Consider the following 15,566-nt stretch of genomic DNA (forward strand, 5'->3'; position numbering starts at 1 on the left):
ATCAACATGAGCATACGCAGGACATCCGAAGATCTTTAAATCAGAATAATTAGCAGGATTACCAGACCATTCCTCTTGTAGAGTCTTTTTCTCAATGGCAACGGATGGGGATCGGTTGATCAAAAAATATGCAGTAGAGGCTGCTTCGGCCCAAAACGACTTTGGTAAGTTAGCATTTGACAACATACATCGAACCTTCTCCATAATCGTTCTGTTCATTCGTTCTGCAATGCCATTTTGCTGTGGAGTATGGCGAACTGTCAAGTGTCTCACGATCCCTTCTAACTTGCACAATCTATTAAACTCATCAGAATAGAACTCTAAGCCATTATCTGTACGGAGGTATTTTATTTGTTTTTCTGTCTATTTTTCAATCATAATTTTTCAAGACTTAAATGCGGAAAACACATTGTTTTTTTGCTTTAAGAAGAATGCCCAAACTTTTATGGAAAAATTATCAATAAAGGTTAGCATATAATTAGCTCTACCTCTCGAAGGCACTTTGGATGGCCCCCACAAATCAGAATAAATATACTCCAACGTTCCCTTTGTGTTGTGGATTCCTTTGGTGAATCGAACTCTCTTTTGCTTCCCAAAAACACAATGCTCACTGAAATTCAGTTTGCAAATTCCTTGCCCATCAAGAAGTCCTCTTTTGCTCAATCTGTCATGCTATTCTCACTCATATGCCCTAGGCGCATATGCCAAAGTTTAGTAATATTATCATCTGACAAGTAAGAGGAAGCGACAGCTGCATCACTAGTAACAGTAGAACCTTGCAAAACATATAAGTTGGCAGTCTTTCTCTGCCCTTTCATCACAACAAGGGAACCTTTGGAAAATTTTAAAACCTCACTTTCAGCTGTGTATCTACACCCTTTTAAATCAAAAGTACTCAACGAAATTAAATTTCTTTTCAATTCTAAAATATGTCGTGCGTCACTAAGTGTTTTGACAGCTCCATCAGACATCTTAACTTTAATTGTTCCAACACCTGCGACTTTACATGAAGCATTATTTCCCATCAAAACAACACCTTCAGACACTGTTTCGTAAGTTGTAAACCAATCCCGATTGGGACTCATGTGGAAGGTGCAGCCTGAATTAAGTATCCACTCCTCGCTCACTTTAGAATTGTTAATTGAAGCAACTAGAAGTTCACCATTGCTATAATCTTCTACAACATCAGCTTCACCGAAATTTTCTGGTTGTTTTCCGTTTTGATTCGCAGCCTCCCTTTTAATCTTGTTCTGTAGCTTATAGCACTCAGATTTAATGTGCCATTTCTTCTTGTAGAAGTTACAAGTTTTACCTCTGTTTGAAGACTTTTATCTACCTTTAGATTTATCGTGAAGATTCCGTTCCTGTGTCCTTCCACGATCATCATCAGCATTTTGATCTTATCTCCCACGAACAATGAGACCCTCTCTCTGAGAGTCGGGTTTAACCACAAGATGCTTCATCTTATCATACGAGGTCAAAGAATCATAAACCTCATCAACTGTGAGAGACTCGCGGCTATATAAAATCATGTCTGTAAAGGTTGAATAAGACGGGGGCAACGAGCAAATCATGTCTCTAAAGGTTGAATAAGACGGGGGCAACGAGCAAAGTAGATCAATCCTAGATCTTCCTTATCATACTGAACCTCCATGGCCTCCAAGTTTGAGAGAGTTTCTTTAAACACTGTCAAGTGTCTGTGTACAGACGAACCTTCCTCCAAACGATGAGCATAAAGACGTTGCTTCATATGCAACTTGCTTGTTAGAGTTTTCGACATACATATTTGTTCTAGCCTCTTCCACAATGCAGCAATGATCTTCTCTTTCATCACATCCTGCAAAATTTCGTTGGACAAATGCAGATATAATTGTGTTAATGCCTTTCGATCCTTACGCTTCTTCTCTTCATCTATTAATGTCGAAGACATCTTATCTATACCTAGCAGGGCATCTTCCAGATCTATCTGCGCAAGAACTGCTTGCATCTTAATCTGCCATAATACAAATCTGGTATTGCGATCCAACAGCGGAATTTCATACTTCAAAGACGCCATTACCGTGATCGAGATGAATAACCTAGAAGCTCGGATACCAATTTGTGAAAAAATAAAATAAAATAAAATAAAGAACATGCAAATTTTTACGTGGAAACCCTTTTGGGAAAATCTATAGGCAGAGGAGAAAAAAATTCACTATGTCGAATTCGAATTATTACAAAAGGAATAGACTATGTCTATTTATAGGTTTGTGAAGCCATATTCTATTAAGACTGAAACCTAATCAATATCAAATAGATAGAATTTAATAAGGTTTAAAAAATATTATTCTAAAATAAAATAAAAGAAGTGTAATTCTATATGGGTTCTTCTTTTATTTTATTTTACCACTGTATTTTATTTAAATAAGGATTCGAGTCACTTAATTCTAACATTTAATTTTCTCAACATTTGAAAATTAGAGAAAAGAAGCAAAGTAGAGATGACAACAAAAAGTGAAGATCCAAAATTTTTAGTTTTGATTTCAAAAAATGAAGGAAACAATTTTGCAGGTGAATTTGAAATTTTTACTACTCTTCTTTTTCTAGGGCTATTTTTTAACTTTAGCTTCTTCTTTTTTATTTCCAGTCAATTTTTTTATTTTCCCTGATGCTGTACGACACACCAACAATACTATTAATTTTTTTTTTCTTGGTATAGCCTATTTTCTTAAGTATTTTGGAAAAAAATATATATATCAGGGCCATTTGACACAGTAGCGATATCAAATTTTTTTTTTTAAAAACCAATGATTGGCTGATAATTAGAAAAAAATGAGGGTGATATTACCAATGTGTCAAGAAGTACCTACAAAAACTATTCAAGAAAAATTATTTTTGTAAATAATTTTTACCCTAACCTATTTTTGTAATTATTTTTATATTATTGCCGTAAAAAAGCCAAATACATAAAGGAAACGCGGTAAGAAAATAATTTCCAACATGTACTTTTCAGCAATTGGTTGTACCTTGTACATCGCTGTGGCCATCTATTTTTATATTGGTGCATTGTTTCTTGTTAAATTCAATGTCAACGCACGTGAAAAATGAAGTTATTAATACGGTTAATATGTTATTTGATATATAATTTTAATTTTAATGTTCAATTTGATACCTAAATTTTTTATCTCAGTTTTGTACTTAATTTTTTTTTTAATATTCATGTTGGTATTTGAATTTTTTTCAATTTGATACTTGAAGTTTTTCTTTTGTCCTAATTTGATACATGAGTTTGACTTCAACATTCAATTTGATACTTAAGTTTTTTCTTTGTTCCAATTAAGTACCTATGTTTTTTTTCCTAGAGCACTGTGTCGAACATTCATTAAGCCACATAATGTTGTTTGGTCTTTGATATCAAATTGAACATTAAAACAAAACTGTTGTATCAAATAATAATAGTAATAATTATAAAACAAAGGCTTAATGCACACTTTAGTCCTTGAAGTACATCTCTTTTCTCACTTTGGTATGTAAAATTTTTTTAAGCCCACTTTAGTCCTTAACATTATTGGACATTCCTAATTTAGTCTAGGATACCCAACCAATCATATATTGCCATGTGTCATATGATGACCTCACAATGACATCATTATATGAAAAACCCTAATAGATACTTAAAAATTAAAAAATATATAAGAACAATAAAAAATTAGTAAAATTTACTAAATTTTTTAAAATAAAAATATTAGATATTTTAATATTTTTAAAATTTTATAAATCACAATTACTAAGCTTAGACATTATATCGTTGTCTTTTGGAAGAATATCGCCTACAATAATTATTTTATAATTCAATCAATCAAAATTTATAATTGGTAGATCTTTTAGATATGAATTTGGATAATTTTTTTCAAATTATTTAAATAATAAAAATAATATTATTTTAATCAAATAATAATTGAAATAATATTTTAATTATTCCAAATTTTCTTTTACTATCTAAAGACCAAAATCTTAAAAATTATTGTCGAGTGTTTGATCATTCTAAAGAACTTTGATAAAAATAAAAGAGCATGTCCAAACATTAAATATGTTGCCAATAACACTGATGAAGTACTAAAAATAATGTATTTTAAAATATTAATAATTTGATATAAAAATTATTCAATTTTCATTAAAATATTTTTAAAATAGTTTTTATAAAATTGATTGTATTACTATATACAATTTTTATATTAAATTTTTAATATTTTAAATGTAATTAGCGAATGTATACTTTATTTCAAGACATAACAGTTATTACTATTTTGAATAATTTTAATATTATTTTTCAATCTTTTATGATCTCTAATAATTTTGTATATATTTTTTACAATATTTACAATATCTAATAATTTTTTATAATTCTTGGATTTTTGTAATAAATTTTATTATTTTTAAAAAATTCTAACATATTTTAATTTTTAAATTATAATTTTATTTATATATTTTAAAATTTTTTTTTGTAACTGATAATGTTTACGTGACAATTTATGGATGGTTAGATATTTCAGTCGGTTTCTTTTAACTTCTAAATGATTCAACCTGCTACTTCTGATAAAATTAGAGATTAAAATAGAAACATCTAATAATATTAGTGACTGAAATCTAAAAAAAACCTTGAAAACCAAAGTGAAAAAAATGATATATTTCAGGGATTAAAGTGTGAATTAAATCTGAAACAAAGGTTGCCGGCTGTAAACGCGTGGTACTTCAAATTAACCGTACGGTAAAGAAACTTCATGATGGAAAAGGCTAAAGCTTCAATATTCCAGAAATATCTGGACCGTCCAAAAACCAACGGGTCCCACTGATACTGACAAGACGGTGTCGATGCAGTTATGATGATGATCTTGGATTTCAGTTTGCTTGGACTCTTTGTAATTATCAGTTCGGCTATCTCTCCTAGATTCCATTCATATAGGATGACTTTAAATTATTATTTAATAACAAATATTCTTTTTATTTTAGATTGTATTGTAAATATATAATTATAAATATGATTAGCCAATTGAGTCTTAGTTCGATTGACATGAGTATTATTGTCAATGTAAGAAGATATGAGTTTGAGTGCGCTAAAGCGAATTATTCTCCTATTTATGAGTTAGGGAGGAGCTATGAGTAATTCTAGACATTATATTAAAAAGAACAAATATAAAAGGGTGTTTGATGAGCAGAGTTTTGAGTCCTTTTTAACTGATTTAGGCATAAATGAATGATTGAGTAGTCAAACTATTTAATTGTAGTGTTTGGTGGATGGAGGTTTACAATAGCTCGTTGAGCTAAAACCTCCAAAACAAAAAGCATAAAGATGGACAACGTTTTTTTACCGCTGATTGGGAATGAGATATGTAGAATGACATATTTAACCATGTTTGCTAAAAAAATACTCATTTTGCCACATGTTCTTATTTGTGGCATGTCCCTATTTATCATTTTATACATATCAGCTTTCAGTTATCTGTTAAGTTTTACTAAATACTTTTAAATAAACAGTTAATAGAATGAGTTGGTCAAACTAGTTATTGCAATAAGCAATTAGCTATCAGCCAATTGCCAAACAGGATCATAATCAAAATCTATAATAAAATTATTTAAAAATATATAAATATGACTAAAAATTTTAATAATTTTATATTTTTATTTAATCTCTCCAAAACTTATAATTACATTTAGACTCCTTTAAAAATTTCAAAATTGCTCCTAATATTTTAGAGAATAACTTTAATAGTAATGCTTTCTTAGGTGTTGATGTTGTTGTACAAGTATTTTTGTTCAAATTATGCTAATTTATTATTATCACATACGATAATAAATAATTAAGGTTAATTTAATTAAAATTTAAAGAAATACCATTACTTTCGTTTGATAAATTAATAAATATAATTGAACGAAAATAACGTTAACTGTTACTTATTTTTCATTCTAAGCCCACCAATGCTTTCCTTAATCAAAGTGGTCAAGCTGTGGTAGCTACGCGAAGGATGAATCAGTCATTTTCCAACGAAGCTACGTCTTCCGCCATATAATCAGTACACGTAATTATTGGACAAATATTTATCTCACGTAATTTATTCATGCATTGTTATCACAATTTTATATGGTACATTTTCCAATTAAAAATTAAAATAAATTAGATATTTATAAAAAAACCAAACAAAATGTTGTTGTAATAATTTTATTTTGTAAGTAAAAGGGTATTTTAGTCTTGATGTTTGATTGGTTGGTGTCATTAATTTAATTAAGAGCTTAAATATAATATTAAAAATTAAAAATAATTAATGAAAATATATAATTACGTATATAATTAATAAAAGATTTATGAAGATATGGAAATCCAAAATTGATATAAATTAATGATTAAGACCTAAAATATTCATTTCTTTTCTCCTAAAATATGATAGAAATAATATAAAATTGACTGATTATTTCAAAATTTAAAATAAATCAGATTTTTAATTAAAAAAAATGAATTCATATATGTTTAAAGTTAGATAAGATTCGAATTAACTTTGACTCGAAAATTACAATTATAAAAAGAGAGAGAGAGAGAGAGGTGGGGTGTGATGTGGGAGTGACGCGTGGACGTGAAAAACCAAAAGGATGATCACGTGTCCGTCAAGGCAAAGCTACTTTTTGGGTGCGTGGGTGACAACGGATCCATTCCACACAATATCAAAAGGTTATTACCACTTACACGTGTTGACCAAACCCCCCATTTCTTTTAACCCGTTTTCCCAATTCCCGGTTCGTTCCTCTTTCTCCCCCTTCCTTTTATATACCAATTCAACCCCCCATTACTTAATTCACTTTCTCGCTAATCCAAAAAAAAAAAAAAAAAAAAACAGTTACAGATCGCTAGAACAAGAAAAAATCTAAATCGAGTTCGAAGAGTTGCAGCTTTGTTGCGGCGGTTGTTTTTGTGTGTGTGTTTGGGTTATGGTAATTGTCTGAAGAGAAACAAAACAAAGATGGTAGCGGAAGCTGAGGTTGTTTGTCAACAAAGGGTGCCGGTGTTAGATGTTCCATATTTTGGTAAAGGAAGTAACATCGAGGAGATTGATGAAATTGTTGCGATTTCATCGCCGGTTTCTTCACCCAAGCTCGGAAAAGTTGGCCTTCCCGCCGATTTACCCACACCTCAACTGGTTAGTCTTTCTCTTTCCGTTCCCCCCCCTCTTTTTTTAATGTTTGTAAAGATCTTGAATTTTAAACATTAGATTTGTGTGGTTGATGAGTAGGATTTGGTATGGTTGAGATTTAAACTAGAGAGCATATGATTTTAATTTTAAGAGTGATTGGTATTTCAGGATGTGAAATCTGTGGAAAAAATCACAGATCCGAGTATTGAAACTACTACGGTGGTGCAATTTGTTCCGGACATTCGTTCAGGTAGTTTTGCTGATATTGGACCTAGGAGATACATGGAAGATGAACATATTAGAATTGATGATCTATCTTCGCATTTGGGTCCCCTTTTCAAGTTCCCTAAGCCTAGTGCTTTTTATGGGGTAATAATTGCAATCTTGGCTTTGTGTTTTGCTGCTACTGCCTGCTTGAATTTGATATGATTTTGTAAATTAATTTAGGGTTTTTTTTTTCAGGTGTTTGATGGTCATGGAGGTCCTGAAGCAGCTGCTTATGTAAGGAAACATGCTCTTAGATTCTTTTTCGAAGATGTCGATTTTCCTCGGACTTGTGAATTTGATGATGTTTTCATGGAAGGGGTTGAGAATTCCCTTAGTAAATCGTTTCTTCTTGCTGATCTTGCTCTTGCTGATGATTGTACTGTGAATAGCTCTTCGGGCACTACAGCTCTTGTTGCTATGATATTTGGAAGGCATCTAATGGTGGCTAATGCTGGTGATTGCCGAGCAGTGCTATGCCGAAAAGGGGAAGCAGTCGATATGTCTGAAGATCACAGACCTATATATCCATCAGAACGGAGGAGAGTAGAAGATCTGGGTGGGTTTATAGATGATGGGTATCTCAATGGCGTTCTATCGGTTTCCAGAGCCTTGGGGGATTGGGACATGAAGTTCCCCAAGGGTTCTTCGTCGCCTCTCATTGCAGAGCCAGAGTTTCGACAGGTGGTTCTAACAGAAGACGATGAATTCCTCATCATTGGGTGTGATGGGATTTGGGATGTTATGTCGAGTCAGCATGCAGTTAGCATAGTTCGAAAAGGATTACGGCGGCACGATGATCCCGAACAATGCGCTAGAGACCTCGTGATGGAGGCCTTACGTTGCAACACATTCGATAATCTCACCGTGATCGTTGTATGCTTTTCTTCATCCGATCACCTGGAACAATCATCTGCTAGGCCAAGAAGATTGAGGTGTTGCAGCTTATCAGCAGAAGCCCTGTGTAGCTTGAGGAGTTTATTGGATGCCAATGCCAAGTGGTGAATATAAATAGGATTTGAAAGTTCAATAGGGTTTACATTATTATCATTACTGTTTTCGGCTGCTTCAGTTAGAGCTACAAAAAAAAAAAAAAAAGCAGCTAGAAGTTTTGCAGGGGATGTTTTTGTGGTGGATTATGGGCAGATGTACACAGAGGATGGTGGTGTAGAGATGCTATCATTTATGGATTCTTTTTTTCCTTAAAATCCAGGGTGGTTGCCCTTGTTCATTCGTGAGATTGTATGTACATATTATCGTCAATAAAGGTCTCAAGTTTTGATTTTTACATGCTACTGCATCATCTTTCCTCATCATAAACAGACAAGCACGGGTTGAAGTACTATGAAACTTAAAATTTTTTTCTACTCACAGAACAATTTCATAGAAACACCAAAGATTGCAGACCATGCATGTTCATGCATGTTAACAATTTCCATAGCGCGCTTTTATCAAATTATTCCCATCCATTGACATTCAACAAGCACATGTTTCCTGGAAGTTGAAATTTTCATGACTGAGTTTTACCCTGAAAACTCATATATGCTTTACATACCATATCATCAATCCAACCATTATGCAATCAGAAGCATCTTCATTGACATACAACTTAAAAACCCAACATGAAGACACAGGTCTAATCCAATGTTGGGTTTAAATTTTCTAAAAACTGGGAATTGGAAATGAACACAGAACAACATAACATGAGCAAAGAAAGATCACCAAATCAACAATCATCAACCAAACAATAATCTGTAAAATGCCCTTACTTAGATTCAGAAAAGCTAAAATTGATAATCATATCCCAAGTATCGTAACATGATAAAACATAATAAAAAATTAAACAGTCGAACGATAATTGGAAATTAAAATCCCGTCTCTCATACTAACAAAAGATCGACAAGCTAAAGATGGAAACTCAATCGCCACCAGCCTTTTGGTAAACATAAGTGAGTCCACACTTACCGCAATAGTGCCTATCAAAATGGTTAGCCATGAAAGTGCCAGCCCCACACTCAGCATTGGGGCACTCTTTCCTCAGCCTCTGAACCTTGCCGGATTCATCGACCTTGTAGAACTGGAGCACGGCGAGCTTGACCTTCTTCTTCTTGTGCTTGATCTTCTTAGGCTTGGTGTAGGTCTTCTTCTTCCTCTTCTTGGCGCCACCCCTGAGACGGAGAACAAGGTGGAGAGTGGATTCCTTTTGGATGTTGTAGTCGGCTAGGGTGCGGCCATCTTCGAGTTGCTTACCGGCGAAGATGAGGCGTTGTTGGTCCGGGGGGATGCCTTCTTTGTCTTGGATCTTGGCTTTGACATTGTCGATGGTGTCGGAAGACTCGACCTCTAGGGTTATGGTCTTCCCCGTTAGGGTTTTCACGAAGATCTGCATTCTTAGTGGCTACGGTTTGCCTCAGCTGAAGAAGCAGAGGAAAATGGGTTATTGAAGGTGTCGGCTAGGGCTTTTTTATGAGAGAAAGAGTGGGTTTTATACTGTCACAATGCACATATTCATTTCGATCAAATTCTATTATTAGTCCCTGTAGTACGAATAAGTTATGAATTTAATCTCTATAATCTAATTTAGTAAAATTTAATTCCTTCACTTTTTAAAATTTGAAATTTCAGTATTGACTTAAAAGGGTAGCATTTAAAACCATTAGATCAAATTCTGCTATTATTCATGTATTGTGTATAAGTTGCGGATTTGATTCTTATTATTCAATTTGATCACTTTTAATTTTTAAACTTTTCAAAATTTGAAATTTTAGTTTGAATCAAATGACAATACTTAAATCCGTTAATTAAAATGTGTTGACTTTTTTGTGAGTATTATTTGAATAATAAACAAACATAATATTACACATGTGATAATATGTTTAGATTCAATAGCAGAATAACAGTTGAAAATAAAGATTTACATTTAAATCAACAACTGTAGTTGTAAGGAGTTATTGGTGAAACAAAATGAATGAATGAAAAAAATGGTAATTAAACAAAAAGCAAGTATGGGTTTGCAAGATATATAGGTAGGAGTAGGAGTCGTTTCAAGTAACAGATCAATTGGGCGCACTGCAAATTCTCCTGATTTCACCTTGTGCACCTGTGAGAACATCAAGGGAACCCATACGCACCATTGCCTTGCCAAACTTTTTAGCCCAGGCTGCACCGTGCCTCACATTGTTCAACACCAACGCGGAGGTCAAGGAACTGTCCATCAATGTCTGGTCGGAGGTGAGCAAACCACGACGACCCCTCAGTTCAGTGTAGTACTTGTTGTCCAGGCGATTGGGTGTGACACTGTCAAGTGGCACTGTGGTTGGATCCCCTCCAGCACCAGCCGCAGATGTTGGGGGTGGGCACTTGGTTTTCAAAAAGGCAGCGTAGTTAGGATCAAGAGAAGGGTCTTGGGCATGAGTGGCGTTAAAAGAGTAGAGTCGGTTGGAAATGGAAGAGCAATGCGAGACACCAATGGAGTGTGCCCCCGATAATGTCACCATCTCATCCACTGACATCCCTTTCCTTGCGAAAAGTTGAGCAATTTGTTGTGCGTTAAAGGATGGCGGGGGCAGGTTTTGTGTTACTTCGTCGATAATGGAGACCTGGCCATCCCGGCGGCCGGAGGGAATGGCGTAATAAATCCCTCCAGCTTTGTAGGTGCTCTCACGGGCAGCGAATGAGATTATGTCCGCACAAGACACGGTTCCTGGACATTGTGCCTCGATTTGGGCTTTGGCCTCATCAATCACCTCGAAGCCTCGCAAACTTGGGTTATTAGCAGGGTGGTCCATCTCTGCTGGGGGGTTTCCGGGCACGGACCTTAGAAGGACGGAAGCATCACAACCCTGAATTTGCATGCAGAAAGTAGAGTTAGAGGAGGAAACATGATGAGTCAATCTATCAATTATTAAGCAAATGAGCGTATACATACCCTGACGAAGCAGTCATGGAAATACATTCGGATGAGACCAGCAGCTATGCCAGGATTAAGTGACACCGCTTTGTTTACAGCTTTTCTCACAATGGTCTCTGCGGATGGACAAGTTTGTGTATAGAAGCCGACCTTCAAAGATGCAGAAGCCACGGTTGAGCAGCCAAGCATGAAGGAGAGAAAGGCAATAATGTGAAATTTCGAGCATAACAGTGTCATTGTGCCTGATATATATATAATACAGCAGAAGAAAAACTTAAAAATTAAATGAAAGCAAATTAAAAGTAGAATGGAAAGGGCCGGGGATCAGAAAATGGTGGTTTGTGCAGTTGGGATTGGAAGGTTGTGAGAGTGGAGATGTTGGATGGAGTATATTTATATATAGCCATAGGTGGGGTTGGTGGTGATTACTTGTTGGAACCGAGAACGTGTGTAGTGTTAGCTGTAAGCTTGAAAGCATAGCTTGAGGCTGAAGTGTTCCCTTGTTTTGAACCATTCAGAGGCATGCAGCAGCTTCTTTGTGAGTGAAGACGAAGAAAACTTCAGATTCAGACACATATATTACTTCATCTCTTTAATATCATATATATATATATTCAGCTCTGACCAAGCCTTTCAACTGTCTATTCTAAATTATTGCAACGAGAGTTATGGGTTTTCTCAAACTGTAATAGAGTTATGGTAAATTCTATATTTTCATAAAAATTCCACTTCAAAATAAATTTAACTCCCTATTTTCACTTTAATCTCTAAATTTTTAATTTTTTACAATTTAGTCCCTATTGCTCAAAACTTACCATTTATTCTACAATTTAATCCCTTTTTATTTCTAGCTTAAAAATCTATCAATTTAACCCCTAATACTAAATTATTCAACATTAACAACATTTACAAACTCAATAGTTGCTAACTTCGACATAAGTTGGGTAGTACTTAATACCGGAACTCCAAAAACATAAAAATTATAAGAAAATAAACTAAATTAACTAACCAATTCAACTTGAAACTTTGAAACCCTAAGTCATGAGTTCTTTTTCTTTCTTTATGTTTCCTTTTTCTTTTATCTTTCTTTATTTCTTTTATTACTATAATATATATATTTACTTAAATATTAAACATATTATAATATATATATATATATATTAATTTTAATTTATTAGTCATATATATAATAATAATTTTACACCTTATGTCGCCTCATTAAAGAATAATGGTGTAATTTCTTCTTTAGTCCCTTTAATTATTCTTTAATCTATGATTCAACTTTCAAACCTATATGTAATTTAGCCTTTATACCTAATTACTTTTAATTCAAGTAAATTCACTTAACCAAAATCTAATTAACTACACAACTAGCTTAGTAAATATTTATTAAAAATATTTACGAGTCTGATTCTGAGAACGGAGGAAGGTATTTTTATTTTTTCAATTTGGTCCTTTTCTTTTAATTAACTATCGAAACGTTAAAATTTCTTAATGAAACTTTAACACCACCTTAATTACACTCCGTAAATATTTATAAAAATATTTACGACTCGATTTATAAAAATAAGGTCTCGTTACCTTATTTTCTAAAACCACTTGAACTTAATAAACCACTTATATAACATAAATTATCAAATCAAAAATCTTTTTTTAAAAAAACATCACATTTGACTCGTAAATATTAAATAATAATACGAACTTACTCATCAGATTTGGTGGCCCCGAAACTACTGTTTCCGACACCACTGAAAAATAGGTTGTTACATAATCATTTAAAAATTATAAAGATATAAACATTAAAATAATAAAATTGTATTTTTATTATCACAAAAATATACAATTTAATTTCAACCTGACTCACTATTATGTAGATGACAAGTAGTGACATGCAATCACCCCTTTGTGCCACTATTAAGAAACTAAAAATTAAAATGTTGAAACATTTATTATTAACCAAAATTGGAAAAAGAAAAAGTAAATTAGCTATATATGTAGATGTCAACTAGTAATAATTTTTGCAAGTCATGAATGTCTGCAACAATGTGCATAATCTATTTGAAGGATGAACAAAAACAATAATCATAAAGAAAATTGACAAATCAAAACAAATTACAGATATGCATCAATTTTAGTAGCAGCCAAAAATGAAAAGAAAAAACATTTACATGAGTAGGAATATGCAGGCGGTGTTCTATATAAATTTACCATTAAAATAATATTACAGCTAGCGAAACCCCATAACTCTCTTAAGGCAGCAAGTTGCAATAATTTAGAATAGAGAATTGAAGGCTTGGTCAGAGCTGAAAAAAAAAAATATATATATATATATATATGATATTAAGGAGATGAAGTACTATATGTATGTCTGAATACAAAGAAGCTGCTGCATCCCACTGAATGGTTCAAAACAAAGGAACACTTCAACCTCAAGCTATGCTTTCAAGCTTACAGCTAAAACTACACACGTTTTTGGTTCCAACAAGTAATCACCACCAACTCCACCTATGGCTATATATAAATACTCCACCCAACATCTCCACTCTCATTAACCTTTCAATTCCAACTTCACAAACCACCATATTCTGATCCTCAGCCCTTTCCATTTAATTTCTAAGTTTTTCTTCTACTATATTATATATATCAGGAACAATGACTTTTTTGTGCTCTAATTTTCTCATTATTGCCTTGCTTTCCTTCATGCTTGGCTGCTCAACCGTGGCTTCTGCATCTTTGAAGGTCGGCTTCTATACACAGACTTGTCCATCCGCAGAGACCATTGTGAGAAAAGCTGTAAACAAAGCGGTGTCACTTAATCCTGGCATAGCTGCTGGTCTCATCCGAATGTATTTCCATGACTGCTTCGTCAGGGTATGTATACGCTCATTTGCTTAATAATTGATAGATTGACTCATCATGTTTCCTCCTCTAACTCTACTTTTTGCATGCAAATTCAGGGTTGTGATGCTTCCATCCTTCTAAGGTCCGTGCCCGGAAACCCGCCAGCAGAGATGGACCACCCTGCTAATAACCCAAGTTTGCGAGGCTTCGAGGTGATTGATGAGGCCAAAGCCCAAATCGAGGCACAATGTCCAGGAACCGTGTCTTGTGCGGACATAATCGCATTCGCTGCCCGTGACAGCACCTACAAAGCTGGAGGGATTTATTACGCCGTTCCCACGGGCCGCCGGGATGGCCGGGTCTCTATTATCGACGAAGTAACACAAAACCTGCCTCCGCCATCCTTCAACGCACAACAAATTGCTCAACTTTTCGCAAGGAAAGGAATGTCAGTGGATGAGATGGTGACATTATCTGGGGCACACTCCATTGGTGTCTCGCATTGCTCTTCCTTTTCCAACCGGCTCTACTCTTTTAACGCCACTCATGCCCAAGATCCTTCTCTTGATCCTAAGTACGCTGCCTTTTTGAAAACCAAGTGCCCACCCCCAACATCTGCGGCTGGTGCTGGAGGGGATCCAACCACAGTGCCACTGGACAGTGTCACACCCAATCGCCTGGACAACAAGTACTACACTGAACTGAGGGGTCGTCGTGGTTTGCTCACCTCTGACCAGACATTGATGGACAGTTCCTTGACCTCCGCGTTGGTGTTGAACAATGTGAAGCACGGTGCAGCATGGGCTAAAAAGTTCGGCAAGGCAATGGTGCATATGGGTTCCCTTGATGTTATCACTGGAGCACAAGGTGAAATAAGGAGAATTTGCAGTGTGCCCAACTGATATGTTACTTGAAACGACTCCTACTCCTACCTATATATCTTTCAAACCCATACTTGCTTATTTAATTTGTTTAATTACCATTCTTTTCATTCATTCATTTTGTTTCACTAACAGCTACTTACAACTATAGTTGTTCATTTAAATGTAAATCATTATTTTCACATTATTTTAATCAAGTATAAACCATTTCTATGAAGTGATGTATTCACATGTCTGTCAATTTCTTTCAATTAAATCAAAGAAGGTTATATGTATTCATTTTGTTAATTTTATAATTTTTTAAGCCATTGGAAGGAGGTGGAAGAGAAACAGCTTTTTAGGAAAGAAATAAACTCACTTTGTATTAAACTTTGTCTTCTTTTATTCTTTCTTACTATACTTTATCACATACAACTATTTATATAGTTGTAAGTGACTATTGGTTTCAACATATTCGTGTATCCTAGTTAAGTACATGCATGAGTATTAGATATATCTACTCTAATACAT

The 15,566-nt window shown here is 34.1% G+C and overlaps 4 protein-coding genes across 5 annotated transcripts; 2 read left to right on the forward strand and 2 right to left on the reverse strand.

Annotated features, from left to right (window-relative positions):
- Positions 1-6,596: 6,596 nt before the first annotated feature.
- On the forward strand, positions 6,597-8,712 carry LOC108469926 (probable protein phosphatase 2C 2). 2 transcript variants are annotated; one of them, XM_017771050.2, is made up of 3 exons: positions 6,597-7,166; positions 7,329-7,529; positions 7,623-8,712. In XM_017771050.2, the coding sequence occupies exons 1-3, from the start codon at positions 6,990-6,992 to the stop codon at positions 8,427-8,429; spliced, it is 1,185 nt and encodes a 394-aa protein (XP_017626539.1). In that variant the 5' UTR covers positions 6,597-6,989; the 3' UTR covers positions 8,430-8,712. The 2 variants fall into 2 exon arrangements, with proteins under 2 accessions (XP_017626539.1, XP_052887585.1); XM_053031625.1 differs by lacking the exon at positions 7,329-7,529.
- Positions 8,713-9,177: 465 nt separating this feature from the next.
- LOC108469927 (ubiquitin-40S ribosomal protein S27a) lies at positions 9,178-9,957 on the reverse strand. Its single transcript, XM_017771051.2, has one exon. It carries the CDS (start codon positions 9,811-9,813, stop codon positions 9,343-9,345), a length of 471 nt encoding a protein of 156 aa, XP_017626540.1. The 5' UTR covers positions 9,814-9,957; the 3' UTR covers positions 9,178-9,342.
- Positions 9,958-10,297: 340 nt separating this feature from the next.
- Positions 10,298-11,601, reverse strand: LOC108469292 (peroxidase 5-like; the record flags this gene model as incomplete). The annotated part of the gene is made up of 3 exons (XM_053031626.1): positions 10,298-11,266; positions 11,353-11,510; positions 11,577-11,601. Coding segments are annotated over 3 exons (969 nt in total), but the record flags the coding sequence as incomplete, so codon positions are not given.
- A 2,286-nt stretch (positions 11,602-13,887) lies between these two features.
- Positions 13,888-15,266, forward strand: LOC108468917 (peroxidase 5-like). Its single transcript, XM_017769785.2, has 2 exons — positions 13,888-14,205; positions 14,292-15,266. The coding sequence occupies exons 1-2, from the start codon at positions 13,987-13,989 to the stop codon at positions 15,075-15,077; spliced, it is 1,005 nt and encodes a 334-aa protein (XP_017625274.1). The 5' UTR covers positions 13,888-13,986; the 3' UTR covers positions 15,078-15,266.
- Positions 15,267-15,566: the final 300 nt, after the last annotated feature.

Source organism: Gossypium arboreum, chromosome 8 (assembly GCF_025698485.1).
Source record: "Gossypium arboreum isolate Shixiya-1 chromosome 8, ASM2569848v2, whole genome shotgun sequence".
NCBI classification, from domain to species: domain Eukaryota; kingdom Viridiplantae; phylum Streptophyta; class Magnoliopsida; order Malvales; family Malvaceae; genus Gossypium; species Gossypium arboreum.